General features: G+C 41.9%; 1 protein-coding gene across 1 annotated transcript in view; it reads left to right on the top strand.

The window, feature by feature from the left end:
- LOC104508171 (protoheme IX farnesyltransferase, mitochondrial) overlaps positions 1-17,141 on the top strand; it is a gene marked incomplete at both ends in the record, with an annotated part of 69,204 nt that extends 52,063 nt beyond the window's left edge. The window contains one exon of the mRNA XM_010149701.1: positions 17,071-17,141. Coding sequence (XP_010148003.1) covers positions 17,071-17,141 — 71 coding nt within the window. The remainder of the gene's footprint in view (positions 1-17,070) is intronic.
- Positions 17,142-19,704: the final 2,563 nt, after the last annotated feature.

Raw genomic sequence — 19,704 nt, 5'->3', positions numbered from 1 at the left:
CAGGAGAGTTGAGTAACTTGCTCAAAGCTTACACCCAGCTGTTTAAAGCAAAAAATCCTCATAAAAACCTGGCCAGTTGTCTTGTATTTTGATGAAATTACCAAGAAAGTATGTATGTTGTTTAATAGAGCCATTATTTGTCTGTTTATTTCTCTATTAAATAATCATTCCCTTTGGAATTTTTGTGTGTTGGGTTTCTTGTTATGAACGGCCCTGTCTGAATTTAAAATGGGATATGTTTGCATGATGCAGAACAAAGCAATTCAAACCAGCTAAAATCTGTCACCTTTCTTTATCCGAAAGCGTCAATAGACCTGTCTGGACCAAGTCTGTTCACTTTACAAACAAAAATGGGGCTGTTGGAGAGCCTGCCCTTGAGGCCCTTTCTTGTTGTGCTCAGGGTTGTGTTAGGGGGTTTGCACTTCTTCCAGATGCACACAACTCCTGCATTCGAGGGACCTTGGACCCTGGCAAAGCTCTGAGTAGAAATCCATGTCCGAAGGTAGCCCTGATGCCTTCTAGGCAGGCGTAGTGGCTGCTGCGTGCAGAGACCGGAGTGATTGATGGTGCCACCTAATGTTAAATTGCAATTGAAGGCTATTAGTCTGTGATCGCTAATCAGAGTGAAAGTTGTTTTTTGTTGGCTTTTATTACTCATTCCACTTTGTCCATATTAGTTACAGGCATAATGTGATTGCTGTTCCGCTTTGCCGATACACGGCATTCCCAAGGGACCCTCTTCGCTAAAATCTAGATTTCTCTTTACAGCTTGACAGGTTGCTGTTACGGCCATAGAATGATTTTTGGTACTTTATAGTTCTCAATGCAAAAAAAAACCCACCTTTTTATTATTTTCATAGGTGAGGGTGACATAAATGTTAAAGTACCTCCTGTTACTTGATATTTAATTATGAAAGCATCCGCTGGAAAAATAGCATGAGCCTGGTGTAATCAGCACTGGAGCAGACCTGCTAATCTTTTCATTTGGTCTAGACATCAAGGATGCTTTGTACCAGTCTGGCTACAGCGTGATAATCTAAGACCTTCTGGACTAAAAGTTTCGTGACTCTTTATGAAGGGGAAAAACTCCTACGTGAAACCCCTTAGGTTAGCGTATTCCTCCTTCAGCTGATAAATGCCTATTTGATTAGTTCATGGAAAAGGTATTTGGATGAACCTGACCGTGGAGGCAGCTTGGCTGTTTGTTAATGCCTTGATGTCTGGGAGAGCGGCAGCCCCTGTGTGCTCACAGTCAAAACAAGGGTGCTGCTCCTGGGTCTGTCAGTCCTTTCAGCTGGGATAATTCTGATTAAACAGCGTTTCCATTTGCCTTCTTTCTTTAGATTTTTTTAATTACTTATGTTCCTAAAGAGATCCCCGGCCCCTGGTGTGTATTCAGAAGTGAAGAATATGTTTCCTTGTGCTTTTTTCCTCTTCTTTATTGTTAAATTGCAATAATCTTCCTTGCTATCTGTTTTAAAACAGTTTAAAGATTCTCAGTAAACACCAAAATTATTGCCAATGGTCTGTTTTCCCAAACCTATCCATATTCTTATTTTTTGTGCATTACAGTTCAGTTTTAAGCTGCAATATGGTTTCTATCTGACCTTAGCATCTTTAATTAAGGAGTAGGTGGGAAGGCAGCAGCAGGAGAGGGAGGGAATCCCCTTCACCTGTAAGATGCATTGGGAAAGTCATTCGGGGTCAAAACGAAGAAATCCTGTCTCTCAACAGTGGCCAAGACAGAATGCCTGAGGAGGAGTATAAGAATATACATGAGGTCTTACATGTTTGATGACTATTTTAGGTCTTTGCATGGAAAAATTCAGATTTTATCTACCCTGGAAGGATTCCAGTGCTGTCTAAAGAAAAAATCACTGTCTGAATAAAACCACTGTCTGGTCTGGCACAGCACTGGGAAGCAGTGGTACGGCTCATCCTTCGGTAAGTCGCGATGACATTGCTGCTGGGATAGGTTAAGCACGATGTTGCCTGAACTTGTCCTTGCTGGGGCCAGACCAGGACGAGCTCCCGGTGTGCCTGTGCCGGTGGCACTGACCTGCCCCAGCACGTTTATACTGACATAAAACTGAAGCCCCCTGTAATCTCTGGGGTTACCTTGGAAATAGATGACCATGAGATTAAGCTGGGGGTACACTGTGGGGTTACTTTTTTCCCCTGGATATGAGGGCAAGCCCTGGCTGGGGCATCTCTACAAATGACTGGCCGTGTGCCGTGCATGGCGTGCAAAGCCGTGCGAGAAGGGGGATGGCAAACCGAGGGGCTGAGAGGGAGACACACTGCTAACCTTGGTGGGGCATACTCAGTCTGACGTTCTCCTGATGTGCCACTGCTTGGGGATAGCAGGGGTACCAGTGCTCAGGGTTTCACCAAAGGTCTCAATAAACATCTGCACTCCCAGATGCATTTGCCTTTCTTTCACCCCCAAAATAATACCTTTTGTAAATTGAAGATTGTTCATTGCTGCTTATTTATGGGAAAGAAAAGCAAGAGGTTACATCAAAATAAAACAGGGGTTTTTGGTCTTCATCTTGTTTTCAACAATTAAGAAACAGTCGTTTAAAATGTCTGTGTTAAATGTATTTATAAATATAATTTATTTAAGACAGTATAACTTCATGGAGCAATGTTTCTTCGTTTAATAGAAGGCTGTGTCTGTTGAGAATTGAGTGGTGCTGGACAACAGAACGGTTGATCAAGACAAGATTTTTGCTTGATTTGACTGAAGTACTCTGGAATGAGATGAGAAGCATCCGAAGGAAAGGCTCAGGGCTTGACTAGGTTTTCCTTTTCAGTGTTTGTAGGCCACCATGCCTTTCCTCTCTGAACTTATCAGATCTCGATGCCAGATTATCTCTCTGCCAGCTTTTAGAAGCTCGGTTTAGTTGTCAGCAGCTTGTCTGCTAATAGGCACAACTGTTCTCCATCAAGGCTGTACGAGCAAAGCATCTGGAAATGTGGAAATTCAGAGGAAATATCGCTGGTGAAACCCAACGGAGAAAAGCCATGCAGATTGGGAGAGTGAACTGCCAAACTGTAAATATTTATATAGTCAATGCATGTGCTTGTGTGAAAATGAAGTGCTTATAAGCACTATGAACAATCTTCCAAACCTGTTTTGCCTATGTTTTAGTGTAGAAAATATATTTTAAACCTTTATTTCTAGGAGTGTATGTTTAGAGAGAAGCTGTGAAGGTGTGTGAAGGAGCTGGATGCTTTTTGCTGGACCAAGGCACTTGTGTTCAAAATTTCTTTCGCCTAGTTGCAGGTTTTTTTTTTTTCTTTTATTCTTCATTTCTGGGAGCACAATTTGAGATACTTTGCACTTGTGTCATTTCTGCGGCCACGAACAGATGATTGTTTTGCAAACCTGGATTTGTTTTCTGGTTTTTGGGGGGTATTTTGGTGTTGTGGTTTGTTTTTTTTTTTAATGTAGTGAAACTGGGAGTTACACCTGAACTTTTCACCACTCTGTTTAAACAAGTGCTGAAGTGTAGAGCCAAGCAGAAAATTGTGTTTAATAAATAGCACAATTCTGCAAATGATTTTCATGGTGTTTAAATGACTTGTAAAATATAATTAGATTTCTTTCTAATTTTAATACTCCTATTACATGGATTAAGTAAGTAGGTGGGCTGAGCATTCCCTTCTGCAGCAGAAGTCTTTGGTAAGGTGCCTGTGCCCAGCTATTCATAACTTTCAGTGACTATTTTCATATCTGTCTGGCCTTTTTTTCCCATCAGTACAACATGCAGACATAGTAACCATGCACATTTTTTAGTTTTATTTCATGCTTCCTCTATAAATCTTAGTCCATAAGAAGCATCACTAAATGTTGCAATTCATTTCACCACTTCATATTTAATGATTATCATGTAAGAGCATCTTGGGACTTGTCTGCACAGGAACTGCAGTGTAATTAAATGGAGGTATACATTTAAGGGCTTGCCTACCTAGGGAAATTCATTTGAATTTTAGTAGGATGTGAATTTTAAATTAGAATTTTTTTTGCCTCAGGAATGTATTTTATGGGTGCTTTTGTTTTGGAGTAAGAACTTTTTGTTGCAAGCTTGTTTTTGGAATTGCAAAGTTAGTGTTTCTCAGGTGTATAATACACAGTCTTCTCACTGAAGAATTTGAAATCTGGCCCAAAAGTGGATGTTTCAGCAGATTATTTTTTTGTCATAGAAATACTACGATGTTCATTTTAGTTCCAGTTCATAATGATTTTTTTTATTATTATTGAGAGCGACTGATCTAACAACCGTTTCTTGAGAGGATAGCTTTTTATTGTTTCATTTTTTATACTTTCCCATAGATAAGCTGGAGTGGGTGGCATCATATACTGATCTGAGCTCTGGGGCAAGCAATTGAAATTCTTTGTTTTATCTTCTGCTTGCCAGCAGTGGTAGCATGCTCTGATCGGTCGGCCCTTGACACTGGACTTGCAGTCTTCTGTCTTCTCATGATCTATTCCTGCTTTTCTGAATAAAGATGTTCAGGTTTTGATCCAATGCTAGATACTCCAGTGTGCTTCCATTATCACAGAAAGACTTTTCATCTTTTTGAGTTTAGTTCTGTGGAAAATAAACACAACAAAACCCCTCCCATGACACAGAGTCTGGCTTTAACCCCTTGTTCGAAGACCCTCGGTTAACTCTCTGGTTGAATCCAGATGATTTTTTCTTTTTGACTTATAGTTGAATAAAGTGCTAGTCCCAACTCTGCTGCTTTAGTCAGGGCTTTTCGTCGAAGCTTCCAGATGCCTGTGCTGGCACAGTCAGAAAGGAGTTTGAAACAGTCCCCCAGAAAGCTCTCAGATGGATACTGGCACCCAGGGGAAATCAGGGCACTGAGGTGCAGGGCTGATTTTTTTTTTTTCCCCATAGATACTCAGAAAACTTCATATTGGACTAGCACTTAGCAAACACAGGTGACATTTGAGACATCTGGAAGGCAAATCTGACAAGAGTGGCATTTCCGTGTCAATATTAAAAAGCTCCTGCAAGTTCACTGCTGAGTAGAGGTAATATCCATTGTGTGAGCTCCAGGAGTCGGGCAGGAGCATTGAGTCCATCGGGTGGGCGGTGAGTTCATGCTTTAACAACCCTTTTATGGAAGGGTTGTGCAGCTTTGCCCACTGGCATCACTCGATTACTGCTGTCATGTTCAGAAGTAGTGCCAGAGCTGGAGGCACTTGTGAGCAAGAAGCCTCAGTTGGGTTGAAGGGAACGAAGGCTGCCCTAGGTTTTGAGTGGAAGGCACTGATTTATTCCAGCCTATTGATGCTCATGGAGTGTGTAGGGCAAGTTTTGCTTATATGTCATTATGTTTCTTATTATTGTTCTTTTATTTTAAGAATGGCCTTCTAAAATAGAGAGAATCATGCTGTCTTGCCCATATCTTTGACGTTCTTTTAGCCAAAATTTTCTTGTTGCCAGAAACCAGGACTAAAATTATTGTTGTTTAAACTTCTAAAGCATTTGCAAGGATCACTGTCACAAAATAAATAAATTTATGCAAGCGAATAGGTCATTATACCTTAAAAAAGCAGAGGGGAAGTAATGCTGATTTGGTGTCTTAATTGGTTTCCAAGCTAAAATTAATAGTGTGTGGAATCCTTCTCAGTAACATGACTCAGAACTATTTATTTTTCAACTCCTCTTTTAACTCTAGCTGAGATTGATGGGCGTGTTATCTTAGCTTTGGGAGATGGAAGCAGTATTGGAATGACAAACATCTCTTGACAGCTTTAGAAAGATGGATGATGTGATGCCCCTGCAACAGGTTTGGGTGTTTGTGCTTTCTAGTGGGTCATCATGGGGCTCTTGCTTCACTTTCATTCTTAACGAAGGGGAAGGAAAGGTGAGACCTAATTGTTGGTTTGAAATTCTTTGTAACCTGACTTCTTAGTGTGTAGGTTTGTCATCCAGCCCTTAGCAGAAGAGCATGATGATGGCCAACCTCAGCTATTGGTCCTGAGTTTTTAAAGAAGAAAAAAAGTAGACAATTGCTGGATTTTACCTGCAAAGTTGGTGTTAAGTGATTAAATACACCTTGGATATCTGCTATTATGTCGTACCTCACTACCATATTTGGCACGTCTACACATTCTGCATAAAAACATGTTTTTATGAAGAGAAGGACCTTACCAAAACCCACTCACTATGGGTAAAATCCTTAGGCTTGGCCAGAGACATCATACAGGTTTTTGAGCATCTCTTCCATGGCTTTTGATCAGCAGAGTTGTGAAAGCTTTGCAAAGGAGGGGAAAATGCCTCAAAAACATCACGTCTGTGGCCTGCCACATTGCACATACTGCTTGCTTTGCTTGGTCATCATTACCCAACCTTTTCTGTGCAGTCTGAGGACCCTTGGTTGAAACCCACAGAACTGCAACTCTGTCTTTGGCTGTAGACTTCTGGGAGATTTTGTAGGTATTACCTTCCTCAGCAGAGATGTGCTTTTCCTCTGTGGTCTGCGACATTAACAAGAAAATATATATATTCTTAGTATATTGATAGCTTTCTGTTAACTTCTGTACAGATGGGAGAGAGGAGAGTGATTTTTCTTAATTTGTTTTATTGCCAAGATTAAAAAAAACTCCCAACATTGTCATACAAACGAAGTTACAATATTGCACTCATCAAGGTGCCTTTGATACTATCTCGTAACATTTAAAGCTCTTCAGAATATGAGAAAGGAGACTCCTTTTGGCACTGAGAGCGCATGGTGGAGTGAAGCAACAAGGCTGTTCTCCTGCCAGCGAAGTGCAAATCATAAAATCCCCTGCAGAGATTTCATGCTCTCATCTCAGACATCTGAACATCAGGAAAAAGTTGGGTCTAAATTGTAACAAGGATACTTGGAAGCTCTCTCCTATAGATCCGGTAGATTCCCTAAATGTGCCACATGTAAAAATGTGACTTAAAACTCCTTCTGTTATCAGCTCTTTAAAGGAAAAACTCTTGGGGAATGATTTTGATAATGTTAAGAGGTTTGAGCTCTGTGACAGCTGGGCAGTGTTACCACGAGGGTGTTTCTGAGGCGACTCACTGAACGCTGATGCCACTTTACACCCTCGCTCACATTTCGGCTTTCCTATTGGCTGTATTTCAGCGTTCCCAGATTTCATTCATTGTGGGTTTTGGGGGTTTGGGGGGTTTTATATATTTTGGCCAGAAGGAGCTGTATATTTTTGTTTTGCCAAATACAGATGGACCAAAGCAATTTATTTGCACAGATGCCAATAACTTCAAGTAAAAAAGTTAATTTACTTCCAAAACCAGAAGATGTTTTGAATAAGTAATGTATGTGTAGGCAACTACATAAATAACCTTCCCAAAGCCAAAACCAGGCAAGCCTGCTGCTTTATGTACGGTACTACTTCTGTCGGTCCTGCAAGAAAAAAGGCATTGCTAACAGGACGTGTCAGCCATAAGCAGTTAAAGCGAACAACACATCTACGTGTGGTAGAACAGTGGATGGATTAATATTCGTGTGCCTGGCAGAAAGCACATTGTGGTGGATTAGTATTCTTATCATTTGAGTGACAAATTACAAAAAGCTGATTAAAATGACCTGGATCCTGGACACATGGGTTGAAGCCAGGAGACGTGTGGAAGTGATTTAAATCTCACCTTTCCACTTCCTTGCTCTAATCTCCTGGGCAAGAGTAGAGCAGCAGCGAGGCTGCTTTATTTTATAGCTCGCTCTAGTAGTCACAGGGGACTGAAAAGCAGCTGATACTGATAGTCTGGAGGGCTGTCTAGTTACTTGCCCCTTTTACAACTGCCCTGGCTAAAGCCAGGAGCTCAGGACCCCTCTGTAGTTACTGGAGAGAAGTAAAGGCTTTGCGTCTCAATTAGGCGAGCTCCTGCCTTTGTTTGCTCTCACTTGCCATCTGGAGGAGACCCGTGTCTCCTCGTTGACTCTGGATCTCCTGCTTGACTTAAGCACTCGCATCGGGCAGCAGAAATACTTCCCCAAGAGTTCCTGAGTAACAACTTTATTCCACCACAGGAATTTGTCTAAGCCATCTTCAGTATCGGATTTTATCGGCAGTGTTGCTCAAAGCAGCTGCACTGCGTCCAGAGGACCTGGCCTTGTGTATTTTAGGACATGTAGTAATTTAAACCAGATACTGACCTTGTGCGATTCCTATCTTCAGCAAAGGGATTGTTATTTGAAGTTTTGTTTGTTTTTTAAATTATACGTTGCACTCATGGCATGCTGGCATCGTGACAAATATGATTTAATGCAAAGGAATCTCTTCCAGAAAATGGCTGTGCAAAGTGATTCAGAGGGTATTTTAGTAGACAGAAAGGTGGTGTTTTTCTTCGACTCTATTCCTAAAATATATATAAATAAAATAGTTCCTGAAGAGCAGAAAGTGTGTGGCTTTGCATCTGACATCTCCTTACAATTCATCATGTAAAACCTGCGAACACCCTGCATGGGTAGGTGACAGATTCGGGGTGATCGCTGTCCAGTGTTGAAGGGTGTGTGGGTAGGCTAAGTTTTCACTTATACCAGGGCAACACAATGTGTAGAGATGAATGTTGCTTCATTGCCTTAGCTCCGTGAGCCTGGGTAGTGAGAACAATTTACCCCTAAGTGGGAGACACGCCGTTGTGCTGCTGCTTCTGTGCTGGGCTACGTGACGCACCAGCTTGCTGATGGGAGCCAAGTCACAGCTTCACCCTTTCCCTCTCCTGTTTTCATGTCCAGGGTGACCTCATCCAGCGACTCAAATAAAAAAAATAAAAAGATCCAAAGGGAAATCAGTTATATTTTTGGCCAAATCAGGTCATTTCGTGGGTGCAGTTGGTTGGGCCAGCACAAGGGAAGGGCACAAAGTGTGTTTATCTAACTGGGGGCTCAGACATGAAACTCATTTTTTAGCAATTTTCGTTTTAAGATGGAAAGAGGAGCCGAGTGTGGTGAAGTCTGTATCAAAAAGAAAAGGATGTGAAGGTACTCAATGCAGTGTGTCCTGTGCTTTGGAAATTGCTTCCTCCGGTTCAATGAGTTGTTGGGCAAATGCCCTCCTTGAAGTGCGATGGGAGGAAGGCTTGGAGGAAGGAGCTTTTTTTGTGGATGCATTAATTGTGTGCTAAATAAAAAGGACTTGGTGGTAAATATTTAATATTATTAGAAATCTTTGGCAGCTGGCCAGAAACCAGTATTTTTTCCCATGATAGCTATTTCTCAAGGTGGATCACACCAGGCGAAAGCTTGTCTGCAGTATCCAGCTTGCATTTCCCCTGAAGCTGTGGCTGACTTCCGTGAGACCTTGGGAATATGCTGTTTAGGTGGCTCACGGTGTCAGCAGTTTGCAAGATTGAACAGCTTATAAAATAAGGACCTGGTTTTATTTTTGTTATTATTTCCTTTTTTTTAGGATACCTTCTTAGCAAGATATTATGGGATTTAGTGGGAAGAGCAAGATTTTAGTGGGAAGAGCAAGGCTCATTGGGGGTCACCCAACCTGTTTCCTGTTTACCATAACAGGAGAGTCATTTCTTTTTTCCCATTTCAGGTCACGGACATCAGGTGCATTGGAAAAAATGAGATGAGCTTGCTTTTTGGTTGTTTTGGTTTTGGTTTTTTTTATGCATTTGTGCTAGCAAATTTGATTTAAAGATGAAGACAAGGAAGTGTTGTATGTAGGGGGTAGAGGTGAAGTTACTACAATAATTTGGTGCAAATGCCCTATAATTTCAGTCAGAGTTATTCATACAACTGAAGACCACATGTTGTCCTTAATTATATTTTCCTACTTCATTAATTCCTTGCTTACTGCAGCGTGCTCAGACACACGCGTGCATAGCCAGGGTTTTCCTTCTACCCTCTCTGCTTTTGCCCAAGTGAATGGGCAGGCACACCCCTACCTGCAGTGCCAGCGGTGCTGCCAGCAGTGCTTCAGCAGTTACAGGCGACGTGTGTCAGGATGTGTCCTGACCCCTTGTCGTCACGACGGGACCACAGGCACAGTAGCAGTAACGAGGGATTCTGGTATTTGGACCGTGACGCTTTGACACTGCTGAGTGTTGACACTCTCCTGTGCTTTTTAAGCTCCTTGTAATGGTCCTTCTGATATCGCCAAAGCATATTGTTTGGCAAAAGTGCTGATGAAGAGGCCACTAAGCTGTGAGAGGGTCTGGATAAGCTGGAAACAAATGCCGAGCAGTGTGCCAGGGGCACCGGGCACTGCTGCCAGCTCAGGGTACTTAAGTGCAATGAAACACCTAACCAAGAATAAATGTCACTTTTGGGGGTAGTGGATGTCTCTGAGGATCCCTAGGATGGTCACACACTTGTAAGTGGTCAAGGAAATAGCAACATGTCATCTCTTGAGCACTTTAAGGTAGAGCCTGCACAATATGTCATTAATCTGAGGGGACAAATCAGTGCTTGTGGAATCTGTGAGTCTTTGCATTCTCTGTCCTGAAAACATGTTTCTGAAATGACATGTATCAACATTTTCTTTGCAGTTACCTCCTGTTCTCTTCACTGTACACATCAATGAGCTTCTAAACACTGGCTAATCAGAAGGTGTTTTTAGTGGAAGCTTTTTTAAAAAATAATAATTAAGCTGTGTCAGCTGCCTTACCTAGCAGACCTTTCTTGGGTTCGCTGGGACGTGACAGTTTGGGGTTTAGCTGCCCTTCTCTATCTGTAAGTAACATTGTTCAGGCTTGCATCAATCTTGTTTTTAATTAGAATCCTCTTTGAAATTGAAAATATTAAAGCAGACCTATAGCTAGACTGGGAACTGCAGAGCCAGAGGGTTTTCAGATACTGCCTTAAAAAAAAAAAAAAAAGGAAAAAAAGCCATTTCTAATCCTTAAAATATTTGCCTTGCTTTATTTTCATATCTTGAAGACAAACAGGTGCTGTATGCCCTTTATGATTCTCAAATATACAATCTCCAAGCCAGCAATCTCTAAAGCCTTCCCTTGTTTGTACAATTAGGGTGGGATTTTCAGAATCACTCAGTGTTGGTCTGTCTCTGCTCTCATTGAAGTTAAACTGCCATTGACTTCAGTGAGAATAGTGTTAGATCAGTACGAGTGCTTTTGAAAATCCTTCCCTTTGCTTTTTTTTTAAATCACATCTGTGTACAATTGAATAAAAAGACCTTTGTAATATACTTTAATTATTCTTTGTTGTTTTCATATAAAAGTGATTGAAAGGAAACCAGAAGAAAACCTATAATAATAATCTTGACTTTGATCTTATTTACCATAAATTATAGGTTATGTTTTTCTTCTCCTTTTATGTAATTATATATTACTTTATCACAATGTAAGATAAATCACTGAAAGCATGAGGAGAAATAATTAGGTAATATGGAGGGGAAGAGCACTCACTAAGGAAGGGACTCAGCTCTTCGTGATCTGATGGGTTGCCAGTGCTGCTTGTAGCAACTTCCCTTTGAGCCTGTGAGAAAACTGGGGCGCTTCATGTGAAAGGCTAGTGCTACAACCTGATGAATTCTGAGGCCGCATGGCCAGCTGTGAGGAATGGCTTTCTGGATGTCACCTTCCCAGGAAACCTCCACTTATTGTCCAGGTGTCTGGATCCCATTCTGCCCCTGTGCTCTCCACCTCTTTTCCTCTACCTGCTCGTCCCTGATTCGTGCATCTTTTTGTTTCCCAACATGCATTTCAGTGATGTTTCTGGTTCACTGCTTGCTCTTTGCCAATACCAGAGAGAACCGAAGAGGACCAGAGCTTACTGTAGCACAGGGGAAATCGCACAACCCCAGAAGCATCTAATTCAACAAGACCAGTATTTGCAAGACTTGCCCTGTACAGCCCAGTTTCACCCCTGGCCGTAGACATTCACTGAAGGGCTCAAGTCCAGTTGTACTGGTCATTATTTGCATTGTGTTAAACACTTTTGTTTGTAGCAAGAGATTTTAGCTGAGGAGAGGCTTTGGCCACCACTCACACCCATCCCTGTAGCTCATCTCCACCTCCCCAGTGCAAGACAGGGAGGATTTTGGGGACCAGCGCAGGAGAGGGAGACTGCTCTTTGGCAACAGCCTCATCTTCTTATGCCATAGATTCACCTGAACTGCTCTTCAGAGAGTCTTTGGAGGTAAATATATATATCCAAGGTCAATTCTGCTGGAAAAGAGCACGTGGAAGCCTGCTCAGATGCAGGGCTGGTTTTGGGACAGGGTGGCCTCCGAGTTGCCTTGAATTAAATTGTCTGTTAATAGCAGGCTTTGGCTCCATCCTAGACTGATGGGATTATCAGTTCTGATGTAAATATGTGTTTAGCATTAGAGTAAAATGTTATCTCAATGCATGGAAGACCGGTTGCCTATTTCAGCCGCTGCTGTTCCCACCATGTGTCACAGATTAGAGCTGGCCCTGGACAGGGGCCAGGCTGGTGCTTGCCACACTCTAAATCCAAAGCAGTATACGAGAACTGTGTCCTAGCCTAAGTGTGGGTGATCTGTTTGATAAACTGTATGACATGTTGTTCCTCTTAATGCACTCTATTTATGTTTTCCTGTGAACAGGAGTAAAGGTATTGAACTGTCCTAATTCAGTAGTTAGAACCTCTCCCGCAGGAATGACCGCAGAAGGCAAAGCAGCACGTGCTCAGGCTTTCCATCCCCTCCACTGGCTTAATTAACTGCAAAGAGTCAGGTCGCTGTCTCTGCAAGCTTAATAGATGTTTTTTTAAGAGCGAGAGGGTGTCCTGTAAAGGCACGGGATGCTCTCTTGCTCTTCCCATATCGTCTTCATCCTCAGAGTGCCAGTGTAGTGTGATGTCATATGTATCTGCAGGGTGATGCTTAGTCCAAATAAAATCATTAATCTGTGTTCCTTGGGAAGTCTGAATGATTAGTCACTCTCTGCGTTCACTGTGCACAGTGCTTGGCTGCTTTTCCCGTAGGTAGCTTGAAGAAATTAAACGTTCTTTAAGGTTACACTTAAAAACAAAGTGGAAACCGGTATGAAGAAGTGGAAGTAAAAAACTCCTGAGTGTAAATAGCTATAAGCAGTAATGTGACAGCTAATCTAAGAATTTTTAGATGTTTAAGTTATAATTACTGTATATTAACTAGATGAGATCTACACAAAGAGTCTGATGAGCCCGCCAGAGAAACAAACCGCAAAGTACTAGCTGGCCTGATGTATTTTTTCCATCAGCATGTTTTAAATGTGCATGCATACTGATTAAAATTTAGGTTAGGGTCTTGAAAGCCGTTGCCAAGTTTTGTCACTCAGGGATTTTTAGATGCTGTAGATTTAACCCTCTGTCTGTCCTTTTGATGGCTAGTTTCCCAGATATCTAGGGCAGATAATATTCTGCCTTGTCCAGCTGAACTGATGCATTCAGACTTCTTGAGGAAAAAGCCTCTTGAGTGCTTCTAAAATATTTATTTATGTAGGATTCATCTTACTGAATTTACTGTTTACTAAAACAGGCTGTACTGTGCTGGCCTGGCATGACATAATATGTTTGAGTTCACTCTTTCATTCCTATGGAAGGATATTTGAGATCCACATTTTTTTTTCTTTTTTTTTTTCTCTAGAATATCAGGGGAAAATAATTTCAAGTGGAAAGAGAATTTTGCTGAACATCTGGGAGCAAAATGGGAAAAGTTTGATAAATAGCATCTTGCTGACATGTAATAGTAACTAGCTCAGTAAAGGAATCTGGAGCATTGCAAATAAAAGGATTTTTCTTGACTGTGGTTCAATTGGATATGTAGTTTCGTGTGTACAGTTGACAGTAACAGATTATTCAGATTGTCAGATTTAAAAATGCGAAGAAATTCAGACTTAAGTCATGCACTAATCTTAATTTCGGGAGCAGCGACGTCTGTCTACAGCAGACACGGACATTTCTTAACTGCTTAACTCAGCAGAGAAGTTTCTTGTTCAAAATTCATATCCTGTTCGGGGTTAACTACAATATTAAATACATGGAAATATTTCATACACTGACGATGGTATTGTCAGATTATACTGATAACTCCACTGCATAAATTTGAGTTCTTTCATCAGCATTTAGTGTCCAACTGTTCATTTCAGTCATTTGAGGTTTGAGACACACTGAGTTTAAAACATGTGCGTTATTTTGATTTTATCCGTCACACACAGAATCCCTTTAGCTGTAAACTTAAATACTCTTAAATGCACCAGAATCTCCCCACACACACAAAATTAAGCTGGAAATAAGCTCATGGCAGTTGGACTTTGCAAATAGAAATAAAGGGAAAATTGTGTATTTAAAAGCAAAACAAAACTGAGCGTGGAGCAAAATATTTTCAGGAGAAAAGACTTTAGCCGCATAGAATTTTTCCCCTGTATTGCTCCACCAGTCTGATGTCAAATGACATTTTTTCTTCATTTAACATAATTGTCTCTGAAATGTAACAGTGAAACAAACCATTAGCAAAATGCTGAGCTGTCAGAAGCAATCACTGGTTGCGGATCCATACAGGGTGCTTTCCCTTCTCCGAAGGCACTCGGTGCAGTTTCCTGTGGAGGTTCTTTGTGGAGCATCCAGCATTGCGGCGGCAGCGTTGGAGCCGCGCAGATCCAAGCTGTCCCTCGGCAGTGAGCTGCCAGGCTCCGTGCCGGGGGGCTGTAGCTGCCCCACATACTCCTCTGTGCTTTTCTTCTAAACCAGGGTCTCCGCCAACTGGGGTTTTAGCTCAGAGTGACGGTTACCGCTGCAGATGAGGCACAACAAACTGGGGACGAGAAACAACCTGTCAGCTGCCTATCTGTAAATCCAGGAGTGTGCCCTGTACTGTACCGGAATGCTCTGCCCACGCGAGAGACACCTAAACTAACGCTTTTCTTCCTGAAGTCCCTTCCTCTTCTGCATGAGTAGCTCTCGGCTGAACAGCCTGTGTTTGCTTCAGGAATATGGATAATAACATTGGAAGGCTTTGAGAGTCGGTGGGAATTGGGAGTGGGTTGGATGCTCCATCCAGTTGCCGCGAAGGGAGGCTTACCAAGAGCACACCATCCGAAGGCTGTGTAGCTCCAGCCAGCTCCACCGCACACATGGAGGTGAGAAAAGTTAGTGAATTAGATGGGAACTAGTAATTAAGAGCTGTGTTGATGATCTCAGTTCCCATGCTTTTATATTTCTTTACTTTTGAGCATTTAATCTGCAGCCTTTAATGCAAACCAACAAATGCAGAATTCCTCCCCTGCAGAACCCTGGCAGGTTTTGCATCCGTCATGGGCAACCTGAGGACTTTAATAGGCAGCACAGGCGTCAGCCCAGTTAACAACAGTAATTACCCCTTAATTTGTGTTGGCCAGCCACTGGAGGGGGACAAGGCAGCCACTTTTCCAGGGGCTTTCACAGCCTCTGGCTGGTGGGAGGAGTGCAGGCTGGGGTCCCCAGCCAGTGCCCCCCTTGCTGGCTCTGGCATTGTTTCCTCGACCTTCTCCCCTCTCTTCCTTGCCACCCATCTCAGTCTCATTCTTTCCCAGGTTTGGACAGTTTCACAAACATGACAAAACACGAAGATGACGCCCACTGCCAAATTTCTTGGCTTTAGAGCAAACTGTTAGCAACTTCTGTTTAAGCTGGATAACTTTAGCATGTGGGCTTGAGTACGTGCACACTCTCACTCTTACACGTGCAGGACTTTCTTCTAACCTTATTCCTGGGAATAGTTAAATACATCAGGAAAATTTTTAACCTGAGGTTAAAAATGGCACCAGGAATGGAGGATATCATGGGCCATGTTGGGCAAGATGACCCATGGGTATGCAGTCCCTGCCGTGCCTGCAATACATGCGAGCAACAGCAAAGGTTCCCAAATGGTTATCGTCGTGACTTCAAAGTAATAGATGGGGAAGGTGGGTGCTGTCATCTCTGTGTGCCTGCGGCGCCTTTCCCCAATGTGCACATGTGGGCTCCGGTGGGTCCTGCCTCTCCCAGGGTCCCTGACCGCTGCCGTTCCCCTGGGAATGCGGTCCCATTGGGTAGCAAGACCAGTAACATAGCACTGTCAGAATGAAGATGCTGGTTAATTTTGTCTTTTGTTGTGTAAAGGGTTACATCAGCTTGCTGGGTTAACACAGATTGTGTCATGTAGTCATTTATCATACACTCACCTTAAATCTGTCTGCAGTTTGACTGCGCTGAGCTTCCTGTCAGTCTGATTGTTTGAAATTATGATTTGTTATGGTACTTTTCCTACGTATTCACCATATTTGGGATCCTACCCCAAAACCTCAGACATAACGTCAGTAGAAAATATTCTTTCTGTAAATACATCCTGCTCTTGATAAATAAATACATGCTTATTATTTTTATTGTTATTTTGCACATGTAAAACTCAATGGCTTTGCAATTTGCTGTATGGCAAAGTGCATTCAGCTTTTCCCAGTAACGTTCTTTATAAAGCGGAGCACACAAAAGCCTGCAGGAATCCCAAGCGTGAAGATGGTGCCGGCTGAATTTTCCCATAGGCAGTGTTTAAAGTCAGATTGGGTTGTGACATTAAATAACGCCATATGGCGTGTTCATTCCCTGCTGCTCGAACTAGATGCTCAGTGCGGTTTCAGTAGCATTTTACAAGAGTTGATTGATTTTGGGGTGGGTTATAGGTTTTCAGAAGTTAGATGATGTTGAAAAAAAACGTAGTGTTTGCCTTTTAAATACCAGAAGCACAACATTTGTAAGGGTTGTTTGTATTAATGGAAAACTGGGGACAGGGCTGTATGTGTGTCTGTAACTGTGTACGTAGAAAAGCTGTGTCAAGCCTGTCGAGAACAGAACTTGGCATCGAACTCCACTTCAAACGGTTAACTGGGGGACTTGCGCAAACTATTTCTGTCCTCCAGGTGATTTTCTTTCTAAGGGGGTGCCAAAAGCATTAGTGCAGACTATCAAAGCTCCGTAAAAGGAGTTTGCCATTTTTGTTGTATTTCTGAACCTTCAAAAATAGAGATTAAAGCACCTGCAGATGCAGACAGCACGTTCCACGCATGGCATGCTTTCCGGCATCCTTTCATTTGGATTCTTCTTTTTCTTTTTTTATTGCAGTTCTTTGAGGTCCCGTTTGACTCAAATATGAACAGGACAAAAAACAGGCCACTGGTGCGAGGACAGATCAGGTAAGGCTGCACACACCTGCCCCGGTGAATGAGAAATGACTCCTCACCTTGCTTTGATCTCTCTCCAAGCTTCTCTCTCTTCGGATGACAAAAAGTATCAGTTTCAGACAAAAGACTGCACCTCTCTGTTCTTCAATGTTTCTTCATGTTTATAACTTTCATGTGAGGAGTTTGGGTAATCAACTGTCCTCTAAGTACTGAGTTTCTCAAGACAGCAGCGTTTCCACCCATGTTGAGTATTTCTTCATGTGTGACAACTACATGCACAGCATGTTCGCACGCAGTTAGGTTCCACCTAACTTTTGCATTAGTTTGTAACACCACATCTTCAAAAGTTCACATCTCAGAACAGAGACAGATGTGTGTGTTGGTTTTAGTAGTCACATTTATCTGTTAGATCATGAATGTTCATTTGAGTCTCTTGGCAGAGGTACCTGCAGCTTTTTGGGGAGGGGGTTATCAGTGTTGTAAGGCACCAAGTTGCCTTTGCCTTTTCTACACGTTTAGCATAAAGCTGGGGTGAAAGCTCAGAATGGTGGCATCTTAGGAAAATAAAGTGAAAATTTGTCATCATTTTATCATCATCCCTAAATAAATTGCCCCCCTCAAAAAAAAAAAAAAAAAGCCCTGTACTAGCATGGGTATTCCCTTAAAAAAAAAGTTCATTCACTCTGTTTTCTGGCTTATGTAGCCATTCAGTTTCTCAAAGGCTGCTTTCCAGCTAAAAAAGTAAAGTGAAAAAGAACATCAACAAAAAAACTCTAACTTATTTGCAAACTAAAACTGAAGGCCCAATTCATAAATGATTCAACAAACAATTTTAGTATTGCATTTCCATGATTTGTGCCAAGGATTATTTATAACAAAATTATGTTTTCCCTTAGGCTTCTGTGAACAGTTGGTCCTATTTATTTCTGTGTTTTACCCATCACCTTTGGAGGACTAAAAAAAATGTGATGGATGAAATTACAAGAAAATTGAGACAAAATAGTAAAGTGAACCTCAGGGGTAAATTCACTCTCATTGTAAATAGTTAGAGCACTTCAATAAACTCGTTCCGATTTGCTCTCGAAGATGGTGCTAATTACAGATTCCTGAGTTAAGTTAATTTTATTTAAAAACGTATTTTAGGGACCACTGTGGAGAGGGCATCTGGTGTACATACAGCCAGTGAGCCTCAGTTGGGCAGTTCAGGGGAGCTGTGCTTCTGCTCCACTTGCACGTGGTCCTTTAGCCCGGGAAGAAGGAACACTTGTTAGGTAGAAAGATGATGGGGGAATTTTTTTTATCATAGTCTGCTAGCATGGCTTGCAGTGTTTCTGGAGTTAAAAATATAGCTGGGAAACTTCCTGTCAACTTTTGATTCAGAGAAACCAATTTGTTTTAGACGTTTACAGTATCCTTAAACGATCTTCACTGCCATCCGAATGCACCACAGATTGGCAAAACCATATTTAATGGATTTCCTTACTTCCCTCCCTTCATATTTGCTTTCACCACAAAATGGTAATCCGGGAGACTTCGTGTAATCACTCATCAATCTATCTACCTGACTGTCAACAGCTAATTTAAAGTTCTTTAAAATGTCACTTACCTTGAGTAATGACGATCTTGTTCCCTGTAGGCCGTTGAACATGCAGACCTTGACTGGGTTTGTTTCTTCTGTGGTGTGCCAGAGGAGAATAATCCAGTGCAAGTGATCTAACCTTGTTATATTTTGCCACATATTCCCTGGTGTTCCTTGAACTCTTTCCTTCCCAGCTGATTAAATAAAATCCTTAAATGGTTAGGCTAAAACTAGGCAAAAACAGACGAGACGGAGACAGATAAATTGTATGTAAGAGACTGGTGTCTTGGCTCTGGGAAGGAATCCAGAGTGCTTGGGGCATGTACAGAGTTCTTGCCCAAAATTTGTCTGACATTTGAGTTTTGACATTTTCCTCTCTTTAGCTGCTTCGTATCATGAAATGTTGGCTGCTTTTTTAATTCTTCTGTGTTACAGCCGCTGTGATATCCAGTGCAAATGAGGCATCACTTTACAATCCATCTTCATTTGCACTGTTTGTAAATATATTGTGATTTCCCTTCTTTTTTTCTTTCCTTTTGATTTATTTTGCATAGTTCTTGTTGCAAAACTGGTCGGGTTTTTATATGGTACCATCCTGAGCTCGAGAGCCCTTTTGAGGATCGAGACTGTTGTTAACTCTCCATCATGTTGGCTCATTGCACCTCCTTGGAAAGGCTTTTGGTGGTGGCTTTGATGTGAGCTTCTGCTCACAAGCTGCACTGAGACCAGTGACATTTTTATAGAGGTTGTGGCATCATAAAGACAATTCTTAGATGCTTTGAGCTTGGGCCAGAATCAAACTGGTAACCCCCAGTGACAAGTCCTTGCTGTTATTGAGTCATCCCGTCCCTGAAAGAGCTGGTGTCTCTATTTTACATAAGCTAATTCATGGAGTTGGCTCATTATGAAATGAAATGTTGTGCTGTTTTAGAGAAATTATTCCCGTGTGTTTCACTTCATGACCTCCATTTGCAGCTTCAGCCCCAAGTTTGTTTA

The sequence above is a fragment of the Eurypyga helias genome, unplaced genomic scaffold, assembly GCF_000690775.1.
Source record: "Eurypyga helias isolate BGI_N326 unplaced genomic scaffold, ASM69077v1 scaffold5134, whole genome shotgun sequence".
NCBI classification, from domain to species: Eukaryota; Metazoa; Chordata; class Aves; order Eurypygiformes; family Eurypygidae; genus Eurypyga; species Eurypyga helias.
The sequence above is the reverse complement of the archived record's forward strand: the minus strand, read 5'-3'. Positions and strand labels throughout refer to the sequence as shown.